The sequence below is a fragment of the Doryrhamphus excisus genome, chromosome 15, assembly GCF_030265055.1.
Source record: "Doryrhamphus excisus isolate RoL2022-K1 chromosome 15, RoL_Dexc_1.0, whole genome shotgun sequence".
Lineage (NCBI taxonomy): Eukaryota > Metazoa > Chordata > Actinopteri > Syngnathiformes > Syngnathidae > Doryrhamphus > Doryrhamphus excisus.
In genome coordinates this window covers 13,266,301-13,289,515 of record NC_080480.1, presented here as the reverse complement: position 1 = coordinate 13,289,515, position 23,215 = coordinate 13,266,301, and the positions used below count along the sequence as shown (strand labels likewise).

At 42.1% G+C, this 23,215-nt stretch overlaps 3 protein-coding genes across 3 annotated transcripts in view; 2 read left to right on the top strand and 1 right to left on the bottom strand.

The window, feature by feature from the left end:
• Positions 1–10,441, top strand: part of LOC131103743 (myosin heavy chain, fast skeletal muscle-like) — a 15,295-nt gene extending 4,854 nt beyond the window's left edge. The window contains exons 5-43 of the mRNA XM_058050240.1: positions 81–300; positions 433–576; positions 679–835; positions 1,287–1,314; positions 1,392–1,500; positions 1,582–1,674; positions 1,758–1,821; positions 1,913–2,011; positions 2,114–2,217; positions 2,320–2,458; positions 2,548–2,666; positions 2,756–2,905; positions 2,988–3,158; positions 3,244–3,550; positions 3,648–3,715; positions 3,795–3,882; positions 3,971–4,088; positions 4,168–4,291; positions 4,391–4,527; positions 4,612–4,867; positions 5,039–5,281; positions 5,378–5,554; positions 5,644–5,789; positions 5,885–5,975; positions 6,117–6,506; positions 6,593–6,719; positions 6,781–6,899; positions 7,015–7,211; positions 7,317–7,500; positions 7,576–7,741; positions 7,934–8,058; positions 8,175–8,483; positions 8,562–8,765; positions 8,886–9,011; positions 9,095–9,265; positions 9,393–9,497; positions 9,903–9,998; positions 10,082–10,213; positions 10,333–10,441. Of these exons, the coding sequence (XP_057906223.1) occupies positions 100–300; positions 433–576; positions 679–835; positions 1,287–1,314; positions 1,392–1,500; positions 1,582–1,674; positions 1,758–1,821; positions 1,913–2,011; positions 2,114–2,217; positions 2,320–2,458; positions 2,548–2,666; positions 2,756–2,905; positions 2,988–3,158; positions 3,244–3,550; positions 3,648–3,715; positions 3,795–3,882; positions 3,971–4,088; positions 4,168–4,291; positions 4,391–4,527; positions 4,612–4,867; positions 5,039–5,281; positions 5,378–5,554; positions 5,644–5,789; positions 5,885–5,975; positions 6,117–6,506; positions 6,593–6,719; positions 6,781–6,899; positions 7,015–7,211; positions 7,317–7,500; positions 7,576–7,741; positions 7,934–8,058; positions 8,175–8,483; positions 8,562–8,765; positions 8,886–9,011; positions 9,095–9,265; positions 9,393–9,497; positions 9,903–9,998; positions 10,082–10,213; positions 10,333–10,347 (5,799 nt within the window). The 5' untranslated portion in view covers positions 81–99 and the 3' untranslated portion in view covers positions 10,348–10,441. The remainder of the gene's footprint in view (positions 1–80; positions 301–432; positions 577–678; positions 836–1,286; positions 1,315–1,391; positions 1,501–1,581; positions 1,675–1,757; positions 1,822–1,912; positions 2,012–2,113; positions 2,218–2,319; positions 2,459–2,547; positions 2,667–2,755; positions 2,906–2,987; positions 3,159–3,243; positions 3,551–3,647; positions 3,716–3,794; positions 3,883–3,970; positions 4,089–4,167; positions 4,292–4,390; positions 4,528–4,611; positions 4,868–5,038; positions 5,282–5,377; positions 5,555–5,643; positions 5,790–5,884; positions 5,976–6,116; positions 6,507–6,592; positions 6,720–6,780; positions 6,900–7,014; positions 7,212–7,316; positions 7,501–7,575; positions 7,742–7,933; positions 8,059–8,174; positions 8,484–8,561; positions 8,766–8,885; positions 9,012–9,094; positions 9,266–9,392; positions 9,498–9,902; positions 9,999–10,081; positions 10,214–10,332) is intronic.
• Positions 1–15,226, bottom strand: part of xab2 (XPA binding protein 2) — a 26,054-nt gene extending 10,828 nt beyond the window's left edge. Inside the window, exons 1-9 of the mRNA XM_058050266.1 lie at positions 15,188–15,226; positions 14,982–15,096; positions 10,301–10,365; positions 10,103–10,183; positions 9,218–9,290; positions 9,070–9,145; positions 8,928–8,979; positions 7,308–7,470; positions 1,911–2,007 (exon numbers count right to left, since the gene is read on the bottom strand). The gene's annotated coding sequence lies outside the window, so the exon portion shown is untranslated. The remainder of the gene's footprint in view (positions 1–1,910; positions 2,008–7,307; positions 7,471–8,927; positions 8,980–9,069; positions 9,146–9,217; positions 9,291–10,102; positions 10,184–10,300; positions 10,366–14,981; positions 15,097–15,187) is intronic.
• LOC131103742 (myosin heavy chain, fast skeletal muscle-like) lies at positions 11,649–23,215 on the top strand. The gene is made up of 41 exons (XM_058050239.1): positions 11,649–12,278; positions 12,378–12,434; positions 12,808–13,030; positions 13,183–13,326; positions 13,412–13,568; positions 13,640–13,667; positions 13,751–13,862; positions 13,940–14,032; positions 15,051–15,114; positions 15,190–15,288; positions 15,391–15,494; positions 15,604–15,742; positions 15,846–15,964; positions 16,056–16,205; positions 16,282–16,452; positions 16,528–16,834; positions 16,915–16,985; positions 17,061–17,148; positions 17,224–17,341; positions 17,437–17,560; positions 17,657–17,793; positions 17,880–18,135; positions 18,215–18,457; positions 18,561–18,737; positions 18,841–18,986; positions 19,062–19,152; positions 19,232–19,621; positions 19,708–19,834; positions 19,912–20,030; positions 20,322–20,518; positions 20,643–20,826; positions 20,904–21,069; positions 21,190–21,314; positions 21,406–21,714; positions 21,784–21,987; positions 22,079–22,204; positions 22,288–22,458; positions 22,523–22,627; positions 22,712–22,807; positions 22,876–23,007; positions 23,097–23,215. Exons 3-41 carry the CDS (start codon positions 12,827–12,829, stop codon positions 23,112–23,114), a joined length of 5,811 nt encoding a protein of 1,936 aa, XP_057906222.1. The 5' UTR covers positions 11,649–12,278; positions 12,378–12,434; positions 12,808–12,826; the 3' UTR covers positions 23,115–23,215.

Here is a 23,215-nt window from a genome sequence, read left to right as displayed (position 1 = left end):
AAAATAAATAGATAACACCAATATTATCAACAGTATATAAACATGAATATATTGAAAGTAACGTTAAGTCTTTGTTTCAGACCCAGATAAAGTGCCATCATGGGGGACAAGGACATGGACTGCTTTGGGCCTGCGGCCATCTACCTCCGCAAACCAGAGAGGGAGAGGATCGAGGCTCAGAATACGCCATTTGATGCCAAAACGGCATACTTTGTCACTGTTCCAGATGAAATGTACGTCAAGGGTAAACTTGTCAAGAAAGAGGGTGGCAAAGCCACAGTGGAGACACTTGATGGTAAGGTAGGTGAATAACGTCTACACTCCAAAATATGCTTGTCATCGGACATGATACTGTATACATAATCAGACCCATAAAGTGAAAAATGCCCATTTCTTATAAAATGATAGAAGTCTACTTAATCTTCTACGCAGTCAGTCACAGTCAAAGAAGATGAAATCCACGCCATGAATCCTCCCAAGTTCGATAAAATTGAGGACATGGCCATGATGACCCACCTCAACGAGCCTGCCGTGTTGTATAACCTCAAAGAGCGTTTTGCATCATGGATGATCTACGTGAGTGTAGAAACTGAGCTACTCTGCAACACTTTTCTGCTTATGAAGTATGAATTTGTCATATGCAGTGTGCTTTTTGATAACAATGTAATATCTTTACAGACCTACTCCGGCCTGTTCTGCGTCGTGGTGAACCCCTACAAGTGGCTTCCCGTGTACGACGCTGTGGTTGTTGTGGGCTACAGAGGCAAGAAGAGGATTGAAGCTCCACCTCATATCTTCTCCATCTCTGATAATGCCTATCAGTTCATGCTCACTGGTAATATACAAAAAAAATTTAATAAGATATTATAAAAATGAGCGGCACGGCGGCGTGGTGGTGGTTAGTGTGCAGACCTCACAGCTAGGAGGACCAGGGTTCAATTCCACCCTCTGCCATCTCTGTGTGGAGTTTGCATGTTCTCCCCGTGCATGCGTGGGTTTTCTCCGGGTACTCCGGTTTCCTCCCACATTCCAAAAACATGCTAGGTTAATTGGCGACTCCAAATTGTCCATAGGTATGAATGTGAGTGTGAATGGTTGTTTGTCTATATGTGCCCTGTGATTGGCTGGCGACCAGTCCAGGGTGTATCCCGCCTCACGCCCGAAGACAGCTGGGATAGGCTCCAGCACCCCCGTGACCCTTGTGAGGAAAAGCGGTAGAAAATGAATGAATGAATTATAAAAATGATATAATAATACATATGAGTACTTTTTTCCCTCCATTTTAGATCGTGAGAACCAGTCTATCCTCATCACGTAAGTGCTAAAAATAAAAAATAAAAACTAAATTTAAAACTATCAGACATGAAATTATAATCTTTTTCTCCCCCTAGTGGAGAATCCGGTGCAGGAAAGACTGTCAACACCAAGCGTGTCATCCAGTACTTTGCAACAGTTGCAATGACTGGAGCAAAGAAAGAGGCTACACCTGGCAAGATGCAGGTATAACCGTTTGACTTTACTCTAAAGAAACGGGAAGAAAAGTCCACATTTAGTTAAAAATCTATTTATGTTTATATGTAGGGTTCACTGGAAGATCAAATCATTGCAGCTAACCCTCTGCTGGAGGCCTATGGTAACGCCAAAACCGTGAGGAATGACAACTCATCCCGTTTTGTAAGTTGTAAAATCATTACGAAAAATAAACTTCACTGAAAATTTCAGTTCAAGTAATAAAAAAAAATGATATCTGCATCTAGGGTAAATTCATTAGAATTCACTTCGGAACAACTGGCAAACTGGCCTCAGCTGATATTGAAACATGTAAGTTATTTCTTTGGTTTGTTTCCTTCAAATGTCACCTTGCCAGTCCATGCAACATATTGTCATATGACATTTAATATGCTACTCACAGATCTGCTGGAGAAGTCCCGTGTCACCTTCCAGTTGTCTGCTGAGAGGAGCTACCATATCTTCTACCAGCTGATGACTGGACACAAGCCTGAGCTGCTGGGTAAGTCATGATTATGATAGTGGAAAAAAACAAGATTTCAATATTACAGCAAGATATCGGTCCACTTGGAAGAACTGACTGAGAATTTAATCCTCCTATCAGAGGCTCTTTTGATCACCACCAACCCCTACGACTACCCAATGATCAGTCAGGGTGAAATCACTGTCAAGAGTATCAATGATGTGGAGGAGTTCATTGCAACAGATGTAAAATGATCAAAGATATTTACAAAAATGGCATGCACAGAATATTATTATCACAGAATAATATTATTAATAAACTTAAAACAATTTTCTCTTGTGTTTAAGACCGCCATTGACATCCTGGGTTTCAGTGGAGAGGAGAAACATGGCATCTACAAGTTGACAGGTGCTGTGATGCATCACGGTAACATGAAATTCAAGCAGAAGCAGCGTGAGGAGCAGGCTGAACCTGATGGCACTGAGGGTATGTAGAGATGTCTACTTTATACAGTATAGTATATGTTTCAGTTTTTTTTAATGGTTATTAAACTATTGTCTTTTTTTTTTAATCAGTGGCTGATAAAATCGCCTACCTTACGGGTCTGAACTCTGCTGATATGCTGAAAGCTCTGTGCTACCCCAGAGTCAAAGTTGGTAATGAGATGGTGACCAAAGGTCAAACCGTCCCACAGGTCAGGATCATAATATTTAATTCGAGCTGTTAAAATAGCAACATTTTTAAGGAACCTGAAGACATTTTAATCCAAAACTGCATTTTTAGGTCAACAATGCTGTCTCAGCTTTGTGCAAGTCCATCTATGAGAAAATGTTCTTGTGGATGGTCATCCGTATCAATGAGATGTTGGACACAAAGCAGCCAAGACAGTTCTTCATTGGAGTGTTGGATATCGCTGGGTTTGAGATCTTTGATGTGAGTAATAAGACAACATTTAAGGGTGGATGAATCACATGTGCATATATGCAATGATTAAGTACGTATCTGTATGCTGTAGTTCAACAGTTTGGAGCAACTGTGCATCAACTTCACCAACGAGAAACTGCAACAGTTTTTCAACCACCACATGTTTGTTCTGGAGCAAGAGGAATACAAGAAAGAAGGCATTGAGTGGGAATTCATTGACTTCGGTATGGACTTGGCTGCCTGTATTGAGCTGATTGAGAAGGTGAGATGGATCTGTTTGATCGAATCTAAGAAAATACACATCACCTCAGAGTTCCTAAAAAATAATCAACCTCATTTCCAAACAGCCAATGGGCATCTTCTCCATCCTTGAAGAGGAGTGCATGTTCCCCAAGGCCTCTGACACTACTTTCAAGAACAAGCTGCATGACCAGCATCTTGGGAAAACCAAAGCCTTTGAGAAGCCAAAGCCGGCAAAGGGCAAGGCTGAGGCCCACTTCTCTCTGGTTCACTATGCTGGTACTGTGGACTACAACATTTCTGGCTGGTTGGACAAGAACAAGGACCCCCTGAATGACTCTGTTGTTCAGCTTTACCAAAAGTCTTCAAACAAACTGCTGGCCATGTTGTATGCAACTCATTCTTCAGCTGAAGGTATGAAACCCATGCAGTTGCTGATCATTGGTGGTTAAGTGAATGGGATACAGACCAAAGGTGTGCCGTTTCTCATGCTTACTGTTTTCATACACAGATGCTGGTGCAAAGAAGGGTGGCAAGAAGAAGGGTGGTTCCTTCCAGACTGTGTCTGCTCTTTTCAGGGTAATGTAACATACTTTTAGCTCATGGTTCCATTATTTGAAGTTAACGTCTGTTAAAATAATAATATTTCCCTTCACAGGAGAACTTGGGCAAGCTGATGACCAATTTGAGGAGCACTCACCCTCACTTTGTGCGTTGTTTGATTCCCAATGAATCAAAGACCCCAGGTGTGTCTTGACTGATGGGCTATTTTCTTTCATTTTAAGCACTAAAAATTAAGACAGAATTGAACTAGAGCTATTTATTGATGTGCAGGTCTTATGGAGAACTTCTTGGTCATCCACCAGCTGAGATGTAACGGTGTACTGGAGGGCATCAGAATCTGCAGAAAAGGCTTCCCTAGCAGAATCCTCTACGGTGATTTCAAGCAGAGGTAAATTTCAGAATATTAATGGCATTATAATGAAGGGAAAAAATATATAACTGATGACATAAAACATTATATCTCACAGATACAAAGTATTGAATGCCAGTGTCATCCCTGAGGGTCAGTTCATTGACAACAAGAAAGCTTCAGAGAAACTTCTGGGCTCTATTGATGTGGATCACACTCAGTACAAGTTTGGACACACAAAGGTGCATTCCCATATAGGAAGTGATCATAACACTTAAGAAGTGAATGTCGTATTTTCCAACTCCTGTATTTGTGCTAAAAATACTGACGTGCAAACACAGGTGTTCTTCAAAGCTGGTCTGCTGGGTACCTTAGAAGAGATGCGAGATGAGAAACTGGCTGAGCTGGTGACCATGACTCAGGCTCTCTGCAGAGGATATGTTATGAGGAAGGAGTTTGTAAAGATGATGGAGAGGAGGTATTTCTATACTATGTCCTATTATGTCCTCTATCTTACTGTCTTACTTACCGAGTATAACACCAATGTGTATCTGTCTTCCAGAGAATCTATCTATAGTATTCAGTATAATGTCCGTTCCTTCATGAATGTGAAGAACTGGCCATGGTTGAAGCTGTACTTCAAGATTAAGCCTCTCTTGAAGAGTGCTGAGACCGAGAAAGAGCTGCAGCAGATGAAGGACAATTATGATAAGATGCAATCAGACCTGGCTGCAGCTCTGGCCAAAAAGAAAGAGCTGGAGGAGAAGATGGTTTCCCTGCTGCAGGAGAAGAATGACCTTCAACTGCAAGTAGCAGCGGTACGAAGTATGATACACAGCTTGTCACCACTTATGGCTTATATACTAACTTTGAAAGAGAAATGTTTAAAATTGTGTAGGTGCTATTATGCTATTATGTTTATGCTTTGGGAAAATTTGTGTTTTAATGCATTCTCTAATAGAATTGATGATTTCTTGATTAATATATAGGAAACCGAGAACCTCTCAGATGCTGAGGAAAGGTGTGAAGGGCTCATTAAGAGCAAGATCCAGCTTGAGGCCAAACTCAAAGAGTCATCCGAGAGACTGGAAGATGAAGAAGAAATCAATGCCGAGTTGACTGCTAAGAAGAGGAAGCTGGAGGACGAATGCTCAGAGTTAAAGAAAGATATTGATGACTTGGAACTCACCTTGGCTAAAGTGGAGAAGGAGAAACATGCCACAGAAAACAAGGTTCCTGTTTATTTATGATTGCCTTCCCATCACAATAATACATTCAACATATAAGGAATAAATGAATTAGGCTAAAAACTAATTGAAATATTTCAGGTGAAAAACCTGACAGAGGAGCTGGCAACTCAAGATGAGTCTATTGCCAAGTTGACAAAGGAGAAGAAAGCCCTCCAAGAGGCCCACCAGCAAACACTGGATGATCTCCAGGCAGAGGAAGACAAAGTCAACACTCTGACCAAGGCCAAGACAAAGCTGGAACAGCAAGTGGATGACGTAAGAAAACATTTCCCTTCAAGTTATTTGAGTATTTGGCCTGGTGTTACAATCTACAAATATATGTGTAAATCAACATTTTCCAACAGCTTGAGGGATCACTGGAGCAAGAGAAGAAGCTCCGCATGGACCTTGAGAGGGCCAAAAGGAAGCTTGAGGGAGATCTGAAACTCTCCCAGGAATCCATAATGGATCTGGAGAATGATAAACAGCAATCAGATGAAAAAATCAAGAAGTATGTAATACCAAATATGAGTTTCCACACACAACTTTGTCCTGTTTGACAAAATGTGCATATTTGTTCTTATTTTTTCCTTTTTTTTGCTAAAGGAAAGACTTTGAGACAAGCCAGCTTCTCAGCAAGATTGAGGATGAACAGTCTCTTGGTGCTCAGCTCCAGAAGAAGATTAAGGAACTCCAGGTACTTTGTATTACCTTGAAGATAGACTAGAATATCTTGATGTTCTTCAGGCATTTTTTTCATTGCTCCCATTTGAATACTGTTGATGGGTCCATCAGATTTAGCATTCAGCTAATTTGGAAACCCTATCGTCAAACCTAGGCTCGCATTGAGGAGCTGGAAGAGGAGATTGAGGCCGAGAGGGCCGCAAGAGCCAAGGTGGAGAAGCAGAGAGCCGACCTCTCCAGAGAGCTGGAGGAGATCAGCGAGAGGCTTGAGGAAGCCGGTGGAGCAACAGCCGCTCAGATTGAGATGAACAAGAAGCGTGAGGCCGAGTTCCAGAAGCTGCGCCGTGATCTGGAAGAGTCCACCCTGCAACATGAGGCCACAGCAGCCGCTCTCCGCAAGAAGCAGGCCGACAGCGTTGCAGAGCTGGGAGAACAGATCGACAATCTCCAGCGTGTCAAGCAGAAGCTGGAGAAGGAGAAGAGCGAGTATAAGATGGAGATCGATGACCTCTCCAGCAACATGGAGGCTGTTGCTAAATCTAAGGCGAGTATATTTCAATGGGTGATTTTGTTTGACGGAAATGATCAAATACTAAATATTAACTATGCATTGATATTTTCTGATATCAGAGCAACTTGGAGAAAATGTGCAGAAGCCTTGAAGACCAATTTGGAGAACTCAAAGCTAAAAGTGATGAGCATGTCCGTCAGCTGAATGATGTCAATGCTCAAAGAGCAAGACTCCAAACTGAGAATGGTGTGAAAGCATAGATATCCACCCAAACAATATTTTTATTAACCGTCACTTTTCTTTGCAGGTGAGTTTTCACGCCAGCTTGAGGAGAAAGAAGCTCTGGTTTCCCAGCTGACCAGGGGAAAGCAGGCCTTTACTCAGCAGATTGAAGAACTCAAGAGACATGTTGAGGAAGAAGTGAAGGTATAAGAGTACTTTTTGGAAATTGATTTGATCTTCCATACATGGAATGTGAAAATTGTTTCCATTATTATTAACTTTACATTAAAAATATCACATTTTCATCTATGTTGATTAGGCCAAGAATGCCCTGGCCCATTCCGTTCAGTCATCCCGCCATGACTGTGATCTGCTCAGAGAGCAGTTTGAGGAGGAACAGGAGGCCAAAGCTGAGCTTCAGCGAGGAATGTCCAAGGCCAACAGCGAGGTGGCACAGTGGAGGACCAAATACGAGACCGACGCTATCCAGCGCACTGAGGAGCTGGAGGAGGCCAAGTAGGTCATTCATACAGTCAATCACCTTTGACGTATTTATTCAGGGCATTTTTAAAAGTACCTGAGTAGCTACAGAAAGGAAAAATCAATCCTTACCTCTTACAGGAAGAAGCTGGCCCAGCGTCTCCAGGAGGCTGAGGAGTCCATTGAAGCTGTGAACTCTAAGTGTGCCTCTTTGGAGAAGACCAAGCAGAGGCTGCATGGAGAGGTGGAGGACCTCATGATTGATGTAGAGAGAGCTAACGCTCTGGCTGCCAACCTGGACAAGAAGCAGAGGAACTTTGACAAGGTGAAGTAGCAATTAAAATCAAAATGACACAAGTAAAACAATGTGCTTCTTTGCTAATAATCTAAAAACTTCCAGGTCCTGGCAGAATGGAAGCAGAAGTTTGAGGAGGGTCAGGCAGAGCTGGAAGGAGCCCAGAAGGAGGCCCGTTCTCTCAGTACTGAACTGTTCAAGATGAAGAACTCTTATGAGGAGACGCTTGATCAACTGGAGACCATGAAGAGGGAGAACAAGAACCTGCAGCGTGAGTTATTCTCGAGTGGATCAACATCATATGGATTGCAATCTATCGTTTTGCTTCATTGGTATACAACAATATCAACTAAATATGCTATGATTTAACTTTGACTTCACCGGAAGTTCACTTTAAAGAAATTAATAGAGAATGATGCAGGTTTTTGCACTTTGTGAATTTATTGTGTTTATAATTATATAGAGGAGATCTCAGATCTGACTGAACAGATTGGTGAGACTGGAAAGAGCATCCATGAGCTGGAAAAGGCCAAGAAGACTGTGGAGACTGAGAAGTCTGAAATTCAGACAGCACTGGAGGAGGCTGAGGTAAATACAGTCCAAAAAATGTCTTGATTTGATGCATGGCATACCAAATACATTTATTCACCTGGATTACATGAAACCGAGGTAAACAAATGTATAATATGAACATTTTCCTTAAGGGCACACTGGAGCATGAAGAGGCCAAGATTATCCGCGTTCAGCTGGAGCTCAACCAAGTCAAGGGTGAGGTGGACAGGAAGCTGGCTGAGAAGGACGAGGAGATGGAGCAGATCAAGAGAAACAGCCAGAGAGTGATTGACTCCATGCAGACCACTCTTGATGCTGAGGTCAGAAGCAGGAACGATGCCATGAGAGTCAAGAAGAAGATGGAGGGAGACCTCAATGAGATGGAGATTCAGCTGAGCCATGCTAATAGACAGGCTGCTGAGGCCCAGAAACAACTGAGGAACGTCCAGGGTCAACTCAAGGTTATCTTAAGATCATTGCACTTGAAATGTTGATAAAATTATTGCAATGAAATCATTTTTTTGGTTTGTGTCCGTCAGGATGCCCAACTGCACCTTGATGAGGCTATCAGAGGACAGGAGGACATGAAGGAGCAGGTTATTATGGTGGAGCGTAGAAACACCTTGATGCTGGCTGAAATTGAAGAGCTGAGAGCTGCTCTTGAGCAAACAGACAGAGCACGCAAAGTGGCTGAGCAGGAGCTGGTTGATGCCAGTGAGCGTGTCGGACTTCTTCACTCTCAGGTTTGTGTTCAGTATTCAAACCAAAATGTGCTCGTAACACACAACAAACATATTACAAATAGAAGACACAAAGTAGTGTATATGATACAAAAGGAATCTAAGTCGTCTTTTCATTTCTAGAACACCAGCCTTATCAACACCAAGAAGAAGCTGGAATCTGACCTTGTCCAGATTCAAGGCGAAGTAGAAGATACTGTTCAGGAGGCAAGAAATGCTGAGGAGAAAGCCAAAAAGGCGATCACTGATGTGAGTTACCATCTTTGCTTGTGCTTCCCAGTGATCAATATAGGTTTTATTTACTTACAGTCAATTCCATGTACTGATTTCAGGCTGCCATGATGGCTGAGGAGCTGAAGAAGGAACAGGATACCAGTGCTCACCTGGAGAGGATGAAGAAGAACATGGAAGTCAGTGTCAAGGACCTGCAGCACCGTCTGGATGAGGCTGAGAACCTGGCCATGAAGGGTGGCAAGAAGCAGCTCCAGAAACTGGAGTCTAGGGTAGGAACTGTGACCTTATCCAATTCTGCAAAGACATGACACTTTCAGTGTGAGAAAGAAATAATATTCATTTCTATATACATATGTGGATTAAGAATATAGACACAGTATACTATGTCACTTATAGGTGCGTGAGCTGGAATCAGAAATTGAGGCAGAGCAGAGACGTGGAGCCGATGCTATTAAAGGAGTCCGCAAATATGAGAGGAGAGTGAAGGAGCTGACCTACCAGGTAACTACTAACTCAATACAACCAATAACCTCTGTGATTGGTGTACCCTGCCTCTCGCCTGAAGACAGCTGGGATAGGCTCCAGCACCCCCCGCGACCCTCGTGAGGATAAGCGGTAGAAAATGAAAAAAAACAACAACAAAAAAAAACCTTAAACTATATTAGGAAAGCAGGAAGTGAACAAATGTAACAGTTACTGATTGTAAAAGTACCAGATGAAGGGGTAGGATTTAATAAGCTTTGCTTCTTCCTACTCCTTTTGGACATGTGGAACTGTGAACTGATTATGTGATGCATTCAATTGTAATCTGATGTTCAAGTGAAATAAAACCATTATCATTACCATTACCATGAATGAATGAACCAATAACCTCCTAGCTCATGTCATTTTTTTTAATCTGTGCAGACTGAGGAGGACAAGAAGAACATGACGAGACTTCAGGATCTGGTGGATAAACTTCAGATGAAAGTTAAATCGTACAAGAGACAGTCTGAGGAAGCTGTACGTTTAATCGTGTTGATATACAATGCCTGACGGTATATCTTTATAGTGACTGTATACGCATTATACTTCTTTAACCACAGGAGGAGCAGGCTAACACTCACATGACCAGGCTCAGGAAGGTCCAGCATGAGATGGAGGAGGCTCAGGAGCGTGCTGACATCGCCGAGTCCCAGGTCAACAAGCTAAGAGCCAAGAGCCGTGAAGTCGGAAAGGTAAGTTTGTTGTTATCGTGAACCAAATTCAAACCATAATGATTAATCTTAGCTGTTCTTTTCATTGATGAATTAACATCTTCTCACCTGGTTGATGTGTTCTCTTATTTTTTTTTTAGGTTGAAGCTGAGTAGGAGTCACAGTGCAGAGGCCTTTAAACAGAGTTCATAAAATATGCACCAAATGATTAAGGGTTCCTCAACATTTCAATAAAGAATATACTTGTCATCACAATCTTGAATCATTGTATTTGTTCTTATGGCAGCATGGTTTTGATGAAAATAAACCTGTTGAGTTTCTTCTGTTATAACGTATGTATAAGCATCCATTCATGTTCTAGCTGCTTATGCTCATTAGAGTGGCAAGGGTATGCTGGAGCATATCCCAGCTGACTTGGGGCGAGACAGGGGTACATTGGTTTGGATAAGCATGGTGTAGAATATTTGAGGGGAACTTAACGGCTTTAAAATGATTATTAAATAAACAGATGACATATTTTACATAGTATTTCACAAGTCTGTATTACTACTACGATGCAGTGGCAACACTGAGGTAAATTCTAAAAAGTAGCTTTCTTTTCAAAAGCACAGAAAAGTGATTTTGTTTAAATCCGAGCATGCAAAGCTCTCAAAAAATAGCAACAACACATTGCTCGTATGCCTTTGGGATCAGCAGGAAATCGAATGCATCACGCAACTTTAACAGATGTCAGCTCTTTCCAGTATCATATGTAGCCGGTGGATTAAGTTCATTTGACTTGTGTGGAACTTATTTTGGGCATGATCTCAAATGAGTCGCCAAGTGTTTACTTAGCCATTTTGGGAACACACATAGATGGTCACCGAGCAAGCCTGGGTAGTACCGCATCTTTAATTTTATTACAGGAATATGAGATGAACAAGATGTGCCCATACAGGTAACTGAAGACCACAAATATCTGGGTGCGTTTCCAAAATTAAATGTAATGCAAGGCGGTATTGAATATGATATAAATGTATTAAATGCGTATTCTTACTTATACTCAGGAGTTATATGTTGACTAGTGGAGCTTATAAACAAATTAACCTGTTTTCTGCTCATACCAACAATAAATGTTGGTTAAGAATTGCATATATATTTCAAACAGAGTTAGAAAATAGTTTTTATGAAAGACACCAATGAAATATATATATATGTCTTTCCAAAAAGGGAGGGGACGGCTTTCTTTCATCACTGAGATCTCAAACATGCAAGTGTCTTGCAACTCAACACCAATGGAATTCAGATGAGTCTCCCAGCCATCCTCAAAGCTATTCAGGATTAAAGATGGTTAATGTTAATGACATGTTGTAATGTGCTTTTAAATAAAGAACAACATTTATTGGAAGTGGACACAAACAATATTCTCTTCTAGTTAATGAATGATATAATAGGATATGAACTGTGATATCGCTTTCAAGTATTAAGTTGGGAGGCTGCAATGGTCCAACATCCATGGGCGCCGCACATTTCTACCTCATTAACTGTCTCGCTAACGCCAGGGGAGTAATACTTCCTTCCTTTCTCATTTAATACATATTCTTCAGGCATACAGTACATGTATGTATATTGTGTATTGTGTCTTATGCTGTATTTGACCATTTAATCATACCTTATAATTTTTCTTAACTAATTTATTTACATTTTTATGATAGTGTCTTACACTCTGTATTGTATTTATTCCATATACCATATATGGCCTATAGCACATCATTTTATATTATACATGGGCAGGTCCTTTTTCATCTTACCATACTGTCAAATACATAATGGTTTTTCATACATATTATAATAAATATATATATTTTATACTTAAATCATTTGAACGTTAGGACTGTCAGGATCAGTCCCATGAAAGCAGATGGTGTAACATCACACTACATTTTTCAAATTCTAATTACAAATGCCGCAGACACCAAATAGGCAACAGGCAGATAAGTGGCCATGACCAAATTAAGTGAGACGCTCGTGCTGACCAGGCACTCCAACCCCCCTATAAAAGAGGCAGCCCTGGACCCCTGCATGGACTGATAGGCTTCCAACACAGGTGAGCATGCTGACATTGTTTTGTATATGCATATGAATTAATATCACGTGAGCGATTCAGCTGAAAAGTTAGGTTAATTTTTTCTTTTGCCGTTCACAGCATCGTGAGACTCCATTGGACACAGTACCATCAATTCATTTTTCGGAACAAAAAGAGGTAAATGTTAAGTAATTAGCATATTTATGTGGTGGCCTAATGGTTAGAATGTTGGCCACACAGTGAGGAGATAAAAACTGTGTGCATGTTCTCCCTGTGCGTGGGTACTCCAGTTTCCACATGCATATTTTCCACTTTCCAAAAATATGCATGTTAGGTTAATTGGTGACTCCAAATTGTCCATAAGTATGAATGTGAGTGTGAATGATTGTCTATATGTGCCCTGTGATTGACTGGTGTCCAATCAAGGGTGTACCCCGCCTCTCGCCCGAAGTCAGCTGGGATAGGCTCCAGCATACTCCTGCGATAAGCGCCATAAAAGAACAATGGATGGTATAGAACCAGTAGCTGATATTGTCATGCTTTTTTACAGTCTCCATTAAAGTGCCATCATGAGCACCGATGCGGAGATGGAGCAGTATGGCCCCGCAGCCATTTACCTGCGGAAGCCAGAGAAGGAGAGGATTGAGGCCCAGGCTGCTCCCTTTGATGCCAAAACCGCCTTTTTTGTGGTTGATCCCGCTGAGATGTACCTTAAGGGTAAACTCACAAAGAGGGAAGGTGGTAAAGCCACAATTGAAATGGACGGTGGAAAGGTAAGTGAAGGCCGACTTCTACCGTCTTGATAAATGCCAGTTTTGATATCATTTTATAAAATATATTTATAAATATACTGCATATAGTTGTTGCAGATTCTTTCTAAAATTAGCCTAAAAACAAAATCCCAAATTTTTAAATCTCTTTTCAGACAGTCACTGTGAAAGAGGATGACATCCACCCCAGAAACCCTCCCAAGTTCGATAAAATTGAGGACATGGCCATGATGACCCACCTCAACGAGCCTTGTGTGTTGTATAACCTCAAAGAGCGTTATGCATCATGGATGATCTATGTGAGTTTTGACATTATCAGATTCTTTTTATTTTTTATTACATGTAATTATTTCCAATGCTAACTTCTCAAACCTGCTTGTACAGACCTACTCTGGGTTGTTCTGCGTTGTCGTGAATCCCTACAAGTGGCTTCCGGTGTACGACGCTACATGCGTGGGGGCATACAGAGGAAAGAAGAGGATTGAGGCTCCACCCCACATCTTCTCCATCTCTGACAACGCCTATCAGTTCATGCTCACAGGTAAACCTAAAAAAAAATTAAAAAAAAGTATGCTAAAATCTTAATGTGTGTCAATTGTGTTCATTTGACAGATCGTGAGAATCAGTCAGTCCTGATTACGTGAGTATAGTACTTAATATCAAACTATGTTGTTATCCAGTTAAAGTAAGGTGAACGCATGCTATATTGCCTCTTCTAACAAGTGGAGAATCCGGTGCAGGAAAGACTGTCAACACCAAGCGTGTCATCCAGTACTTTGCAACAATTGCAGCTATTGGATCCAAGAAGGCTGAAGCAACACCAGGCAAAATGCAGGTAAACTAGGCTACTGGAAACTACTATAGAAAAAAAAAACTTAAGGTAGTTATTGTATTTGAAATGGTCTTTTGCAGGGCTCCCTTGAGGACCAAATTGTTGCAGCCAACCCTCTGCTGGAGGCCTATGGTAATGCCAAGACCGTGAGGAATGACAACTCATCCCGTTTCGTAAGTTCATAAAAATGTATTTAAGGATTCTTGTTAAATTGTATTAGGTCAAAATAAACACTTTATTACTTGTACTACCTGAAAAAAAAATCTAAACTAAATTATGCAAAAGCAGAAAAATCATTGTTTTGACAGGGCATGACTGTCTGATAATATATTTAGGGCGGCACGGCGATTGAGTGGTTAGCGCGCAGACCTCACAGCTAGGAGACCAGGGTTTAATTCCACCCTCGGCCATCTCTGTGTGGAGTTTGCATGTTCTCCCTCGTGCATGCGTGGGTTTTCTCCGGGTACTCCGGTTTCCCCCCACATTCCAAAAACATGCTAGGTTAATTGGCAACTCCAAATTGTCCATAGGTATGAATGTGAGTGTGAATGGTTGTTTGTCTATATGTGCCCTGTGATTGGCTGGCCATCAGTCCAGCGTGTACCCCGCCTCTCGCCCGAAGACAGCTGGGATAGGCTCTAGCACCCCCCGTGACCCTCGTGAGGAAAAGCGGTAGAAAATGAATGAATAAATATATTTAAAAAAAATTTACCTTTCAAAATAAATTTCAGTAAAAAATTCAGAAATGTATTTATTTATTTATTTATTTTCAAGATCAGCATTAAATCCTAAATCCATTTTGATTGTACTACATCCATCTCACTGTTTTTTTTAGCTCTTTTTTTTCTTGCTCAGTGAAAAAAAAATCCAGTCTCTGTTGGGCTCTAACAAGTGCACTAATGTCAGACTGAACCGGCAAATGACTCACAATTTTTTGGCAAAGCTGCCACGTCCCTGCATGTATGACAGCCCTGTTGTTTGTTACTGCTTAATCACCAATGCTTCAGATGCCCTGTTCATCATCAGTTTTTTTAATGTCGCCACGGGTTTGGCTTATAATATAGATTCAAATTGTAGTCCTAAAGAATATCTGTTCTCCAAAAACTAAAAACACAGCCTTACCTCTTACGCGAGTCGTACTTTACCCAGGTCTAATCGACAATCTTCTGCTGTTGTCTGCTACATTTTTAGGGTAAATTCATCAGGATTCACTTTGGCACATCTGGAAAGCTGTCCTCTGCTGATATTGAAACATGTGAGTTGATAGGATTGGATAATAAAAATACTAACTAGATTCATATCCCAATCTGACATAATATGCTACTCACAGATCTGCTGGAGAAGTCCCGTGTCACCTTCCAGCTGTCTGCTGAGAGGAGCTACCATATCTTCTACCAGCTGATGACTGGACACAAGCCTGAGCTGCTGGGTAAGTCATGATTATGATAGTGGAAAAAAACAAGATTTCAATATTACAGCAAGATATTGGTCCACTTGGAAGAACTGACTGAGAATTTAATCCTCCTATCAGAGGCTCTTTTGATCACCACCAACCCCTACGACTACCCAATGATCAGTCAGGGTGAAATCACTGTCAAGAGTATCAATGATGTGGAGGAGTTCATTGCAACAGATGTAAGGATACAATTAAAATACAATTACAATTTTTGAGGTTTTTTATCATGAAAGCTGGGCAGAATTTTAAGAAGTTTAAGATGATAATCTTAATTCATGTACATTTCAGACCGCCATTGACATCCTGGGCTTCAACGCAGAGGAGAAAGTTGGCATCTACAAGTTGACAGGTGCTGTGATGCATCACGGTAACATGAAATTCAAGCAGAAGCAGCGTGAGGAGCAGGCTGAACCTGATGGCACTGAGGGTATGTCTTACAATGATCATCAATCCCTCATGACAACAGAGGGGTTTGTATAGAAAGCATCATAGAGTGACATACCGTTGAATGTTAAATCATTGACTCTTAGTGGCTGACAAGATTGCCTACCTCTTGGGTCTGAACTCTGCTGATATGCTGAAGGCTCTGTGCTACCCCAGAGTCAAAGTCGGAAATGAGTTTGTGACCAAAGGTCAAACTGTCCCCCAGGTAAGAATAAGAACATTTCATGTTAATGTATTTCCACCTTGAAATAAACTTGTTAAAACTATTTTTTATTATATCGTCTCTTGGTGTCTAGGTCAACAATTCTGTCTCAGCTTTGTGCAAGTCTGTCTATGAGAAAATGTTCTTGTGGATGGTCATCCGTATCAATGAGATGTTGGACACAAAGCAGCCAAGACAGTTCTTCATTGGAGTGTTGGATATCGCTGGGTTTGAGATCTTTGATGTGAGACACATAAAGATATTCTTATGAAAAGTCTGCACAGAGTAGATTACTGATGTCATATATCTGTATGCTGTAGTTCAACAGTTTGGAGCAACTGTGCATCAACTTCACCAACGAGAAACTGCAACAGTTTTTCAACCAACACATGTTTGTTCTGGAGCAAGAGGAATACAAGAAAGAAGGCATTGAGTGGGAATTCATTGACTTCGGTATGGACTTGGCTGCCTGTATTGAGCTGATTGAGAAGGTGGGACAATTCTCTCAAGTCGAAGACGAAACTTGCTTTTTTTGGTATTGAAATAACTTATTTTTAACTTGACAGCCAATGGGTATCTTCTCCATCCTTGAAGAGGAGTGCATGTTCCCCAAGGCCTCTGACACTACTTTCAAGAACAAGCTGCACGACCAGCATCTTGGCAAGACCAAAGCCTTTGAGAAGCCAAAGCCGGCAAAGGGCAAGGCTGAGGCCCACTTCTCTCTGGTTCACTATGCTGGTACTGTGGACTACAACATCGCTGGCTGGTTGGACAAGAACAAGGACCCACTGAATGACTCTGTCGTCCAGCTTTACCAGAAGGCAGCAAACAAACTGTTGGCCATGTTGTATGCAACTCATGCTTCAGCTGAAGGTAATAAGATCTGAAATATGCAGAAAATCCTATTTTTGCTCAACACCATTGTAAAGTTCATTGTATGTTTTGATACACAGATGCTGGTGCGAAGAAAGGTGGTGGAAAGAAGAAGGGTGGTTCCTTCCAGACTGTGTCTGCTCTTTTCAGAGTATGTTTTATTTAATATCTAAACTTTGATGATCTAAAAAGGTTACTCACCATTCATCTTTTTGATGATACACAGGAGAACTTGGCGAAGCTGATGACCAACTTGAGGAGCACTCACCCTCACTTTGTGCGCTGCCTGATTCCCAATGAATCAAAGACCCCAGGTTAAATGAACTTTACCGTGTTTTGCAGGCATTGTCAACAGTTTCATGACAAGCAATGTATACTGATGACTGCAGGTCTTATGGAGAACTTCTTGGTCATCCACCAGCTGAGATGTAACGGTGTGCTGGAGGGCATCAGAATCTGCAGAAAGGGCTTCCCTAGCAGAATCCTCTATGCTGATTTCAAGCAGAGGTGAAAGTGAATTTCAGAATGTCTCAAAATATGTTAATCATGTCAAAACTGATAATATTTAGTGTTACGCATAACTATCGAATATACCCTTGCAGATACAAAGTATTGAACGCCAGTGTCATCCCTGAGGGTCAGTTCATTGACAACAAGAAAGCTTCAGAGAAACTTCTGGGCTCTATTGATGTGGATCACACTCAGTACAGATTTGGCCACACTAAGGTGCATTTTCAGAGATGAAATTAGAGATTAGGAGCATATATTCTGTTGTATCCATATTTGCTCCTTACTTATTAATTTAAATTGCTGACCACCTAGGTGTTCTTCAAAGCTGGTCTGCTGGGTACCCTGGAGGAGATGAGAGATGAGAAACTGGCAACACTGGTGACCATGACTCAGGCTCTCTGCAGAGGATATGTTATGAGGAAGGAGTTTGTAAAGATGATGGAGAGGAGGTATTTCCATACTATGTCCTATTATGTCCTCTATCTTTCTGTATTGTTATTATTTACACATGAATGTATGTATAACTATCTTCCAGAGAAGCTATCTATAGCATTCAGTATAACCTCCGTTCCTTCATGAATGTGAAGAACTGGCCATGGTTGAAGCTGTACTTCAAGATCAAGCCTCTCTTGAAGAGTGCTGAGACGGAGAAAGAGCTGCAGCAAATGAAGGAGAACTATGATAAGATGCAATCAGACCTGGCTTCAGCTCTGGCTAAAAAGAAAGAGCTGGAGGAGAAGATGGTTTCCCTGCTGCAGGAGAAGAATGACCTGCAACTGCAAGTAGCAGCGGTATGTAGAACATACACGTTTAGCCAAGCCCCGGCTGACAAATAACTGCTAAATTGATAATTTCTTGGTTTGTGTGAAGGAAACGGACAACCTCTCAGATGCTGAGGAAAGGTGTGAAGGGCTCATTAAGAGCAAGATCCAGCTTGAGGCCAAACTCAAAGAGACAACCGAGAGACTGGAAGATGAAGAAGAAATCAATGCCGAGTTGACTGCTAAGAAGAGGAAGCTGGAGGATGAATGCTCAGAGTTGAAGAAAGATATTGATGACTTGGAACTCACCTTGGCTAAAGTGGAGAAGGAGAAACATGCCACAGAAAACAAGGTTCCTGTTTATTGGGATTCAGATTAACATAAATATTTGGAAATAATGTATTAGATATGGAGAAAATGTTTAGAAGTATATTAAAGAAATACTCATATTTCAGGTGAAAAACCTGACAGAGGAGATGGCAACTCAAGATGAGTCTATTGCCAAGTTGACAAAGGAGAAGAAAGCCCTCCAAGAGTCCCACCAGCAAACACTGGATGATCTTCAGGCAGAGGAAGACAAAGTCAACACTCTGACCAAGGCCAAGACAAAGCTGGAACAGCAAGTGGATGACGTAAGACGGCCATTCTGTTACATATCTGCTTTGTAATTGACATTAGTCGCTATTTATTTTTAAAGGCCATAACTAATTGATATGAGTAACTGTCATGTAACAGATTGAGGGCTCACTGGAGCAAGAGAAGAAGCTGCGCATGGACCTTGAGAGGGCCAAAAGGAAGCTTGAGGGAGATCTGAAACTGGCCCAGGAATCCATAATGGATCTGGAGAATGACAAACAGCAATCTGACGAAAAAATCAAGAAGTATGTGATATATGTAAACATGTACTAAATGTACAAGCTTTCTACTTAGCATGTATTTTACCTTTCTACTCAAAGGAAGGACTTTGAGACGAGCCAGCTTCTCAGCAAGATTGAGGATGAACAGTCTCTTGGCGCTCAGCTCCAGAAGAAGATTAAGGAACTCCAGGTAAATTGTTCAATTGATTATTGACATTAGGTTCCAGGTGGTTCACTTTTTGCCAACCCTATCCCATCATCAAACCTAGGCTCGCATTGAGGAGCTGGAAGAGGAGATCGAGGCCGAGAGGGCCGCAAGAGCCAAGGTGGAGAAGCAGAGAGCTGACCTCTCCAGAGAGCTGGAGGAGATCAGCGAGAGGCTTGAGGAAGCCGGTGGAGCAACAGCCGCTCAGATTGAGATGAACAAGAAGCGTGAGGCCGAGTTCCAGAAGCTGCGCCGTGATCTGGAAGAGTCCACCCTGCAACATGAGGCCACAGCAGCCGCTCTCCGCAAGAAGCAGGCCGACAGCGTTGCAGAGCTGGGAGAACAGATCGACAATCTCCAGCGTGTCAAGCAGAAGCTGGAGAAGGAGAAGAGCGAGTATAAGATGGAGATCGATGACCTCTCCAGCAACATGGAGGCTGTTGCTAAATCTAAGGCGAGTATATTTCAATGGGTGATTTTGTTTGACGGAAATGATCAAATACTAAATATTAACTATGCATTGATATTTTCTGATATCAGAGCAACTTGGAAAAAATGTGCAGAAGCCTTGAAGACCAATTTGGAGAACTCAAAGCTAAAAATGATGAGCATGTCCGTCAGCTGAATGATATCAATGCTCAAAGAGCAAGACTCCAAACTGAGAATGGTGAGACAAGTCCTGTAAAAATGTAATGACATTTGCAATATTAATTTCCAAACAAAAACCTACAATTTGTCATTCAGGTGAGTTTTCACGCCAGATTGAGGAGAAGGAAGCCCTTGTTTCCCAGCTGACTAGAGGAAAGCAGGCTTACACTCAGCAGATCGAGGAGCTCAAGAGGCAGATTGAGGAGGAAGTGAAGGTATTAAACGTTTGAATCATGAATGAATTAAGCTCCTTTGACTTTTCTCAATTGTCACCGATGTTTCCTCCATTCATTACATTTTCAGCATTTACACTATACTATAATATGTATGCTATACTACTATACTTACACTTCAATGTACGCCTGACAAAGAGAGGACAATCACAAACATCTCTTTAATGACAGGAAAGAGAAGGTTTAAGGGCTAAATTCAAATACATATCACATGTGAAGTCTTCACAGAATAACTGGGTAATTATTTAAATTTGATTATGCATTACTCATCAGGCCAAGAATGCCCTGGCCCATTCCGTTCAGTCATCCCGCCATGACTGTGATCTGCTCAGAGAGCAGTTTGAGGAGGAACAGGAGGCCAAAGCTGAGCTTCAGCGAGGAATGTCCAAGGCCAACAGCGAGGTGGCACAGTGGAGGACCAAATACGAGACTGACGCTATCCAGCGCACTGAGGAGCTGGAGGAGGCCAAGTAGGTCATGTGTGACTGACTAGATGCCATCGACTGCTACTGCAGGCCATGTTAATTAGTAATGCTGTATTTTCATCCTAATACTTTTCTTCATATCAGTGAAATCAATCCTTACCTCTTGCAGGAAGAAGCTGGCCCAGCGTCTCCAGGAGGCTGAGGAGTCCATTGAAGCTGTGAACTCTAAGTGTGCCTCTTTGGAGAAGACCAAGCAGAGGTTGCAGGGTGAGGTGGAGGACCTCATGATTGATGTAGAGAGAGCCAACTCCCTGGCTGCCAACCTGGACAAGAAGCAGAGGAACTTTGACAAGGTGAAGTAGCAATTAAAATCAAAACGACAGAAGTGAAACAAGGTGCTTCAACGCTTATATCATCTAAAATGTTCCAGGTCCTGGCAGAATGGAAGCAGAAGTTTGAGGAGGGTCAGGCAGAGCTGGAAGGAGCCCAGAAGGAGGCCCGTTCTCTCAGTACTGAACTGTTCAAGATGAAGAACTCTTATGAGGAGGCGCTTGATCAGCTGGAGACCATGAAGAGGGAGAACAAGAACCTGCAGCGTGAGTTATTCTCTATCTAAAAAAAAAAATTTACAATTCAATTGTCACATCAACATATTGAAATACATGATGAGTCGTCTGAAGGGAGGGATTCATTTTAGTACGCTTATTCTTTTACAGAGGAGATCTCAGATCTGACTGAACAGATTGGTGAGACTGGAAAGAGCATCCATGAGCTGGAAAAGGCCAAGAAGACTGTGGAGACTGAGAAGTCTGAAATTCAGACAGCACTGGAGGAGGCTGAGGTAAATACAGTCCAATCAAAATGTCTTGATTTGATGCATGGCATACCAAATGCATTTTCAACAAATCTATATGATTTTTTCTCCCCTGAAGGGCACACTGGAGCACGAGGAGGCCAAGATTCTCCGTGTTCAGCTGGAGCTCAACCAAGTCAAGGGTGAGGTGGACAGGAAGCTGGCCGAGAAGGACGAGGAGATGGAGCAGATCAAGAGAAACAGCCAGAGAGTGATTGACTCCATGCAGACCACTCTTGATGCTGAGGTCAGAAGCAGGAACGATGCCATGAGAATCAAGAAGAAGATGGAGGGAGACCTCAATGAGATGGAGATTCAGCTGAGCCATGCCAACAAGATGGCTGCTGAGGCCCAGAAGCAACTGAGGAACGTCCAGGGACAACTCAAGGTGAGTTCACAACCACGGCATTAAAGTAGGTGCGTATATGAACAAAATTAAATGTCTGCTGTCTGTCAGGATGCCCAACTGCACCTTGATGAGGCAGTCAGAGGACAGGAGGACATGAAGGAGCAGGTTGCCATGGTGGAGCGTAGAAACACCTTGATGCTGGCTGAAATCGACGAGCTGAGAGTTGCTCTTGAGCAAACAGAGAGAGGACGCAAAGTGGCTGAGCAGGAGCTGGTTGATGCCAGTGAGCGTGTCGGACTTCTTCACTCTCAGGTTCATATTCAATAACTGTTAATTAATTTGACTGTACCAGATCTGCTTTACAATGTGTAACACAAACATCTGGCCACTTTCTGAAAATCAGAACACCAGCCTTATCAACACCAAGAAGAAGCTGGAGTCTGACCTTGTCCAGATTCAGAGTGAAGTGGACGATACCGTCCAGGAGGCGAGAAACGCTGAGGAGAAAGCCAAAAAGGCTATCACTGATGTGAGTAGCATTTAGCACTTTTTGGTATCACAGCCACTCCCATTAAGATTATTAAATTGGAACTCCACTACCAATGATTTCAGGCTGCCATGATGGCTGAGGAGCTGAAGAAGGAACAGGACACCAGTGCTCACCTGGAGAGGATGAAGAAGAACCTGGAGGTCACCGTCAAGGACCTGCAGCACCGTCTGGATGAGGCTGAGAACCTGGCCATGAAGGGTGGCAAGAAGCAGCTCCAGAAACTGGAGTCTAGGGTAAATCACGTCAACACACTAATCAACTTTGACATTTCATAACACTAAATGTCTTCTACTTCAGGTGCGTGAGCTTGAAACTGAAGTTGACGCCGAGCAGAGACGTGGAGCTGACGCTGTTAAGGGCGTCCGTAAATATGAGAGGAGAGTGAAGGAGCTCACCTACCAGGTTTGTTCTTTTACACAAATCATCAATGAACCCCACTAATGCTTACACAGACACATTAGAACTTATCAATGTTCATCTATATAGACTGAGGAGGACAAGAAGAACGGAACCAGACTCCAGGACCTGGTGGATAAACTGCAGCTTAAAGTCAAGGCCTACAAGAGACAGTCTGAGGAGGCTGTGAGTATTTGTATTTTAATTATTGTTTTTCACACTGAATATTCGATTTAACGCCATTTCTTCCACAGGAGGAGCAGGCCAACACTCACATGTCCAGACTCAGGAAGGTCCAGCATGAGCTGGAAGAAGCTCAGGAGCGTGCTGACATCGCTGAGTCCCAGGTCAACAAGCTGAGGGCCAAGAGCCGTGACGCTGGAAAGGTAATAAGATTACATACATATAATTTCCTTGAACCACAGTTTCCAAGATTCTAATTGAATAGAGTAAATACTTATTTTTTTCTTCCCAGTCCGATGCCGCTGAATGAGGGATTCTCCTTTAATGGCATTCAACAGGAATCATAAAATATGACCAAATGTTGAAATGTCTTCTTGCAATGCTTTTACCCAATAAACCCCTTTCTCATCA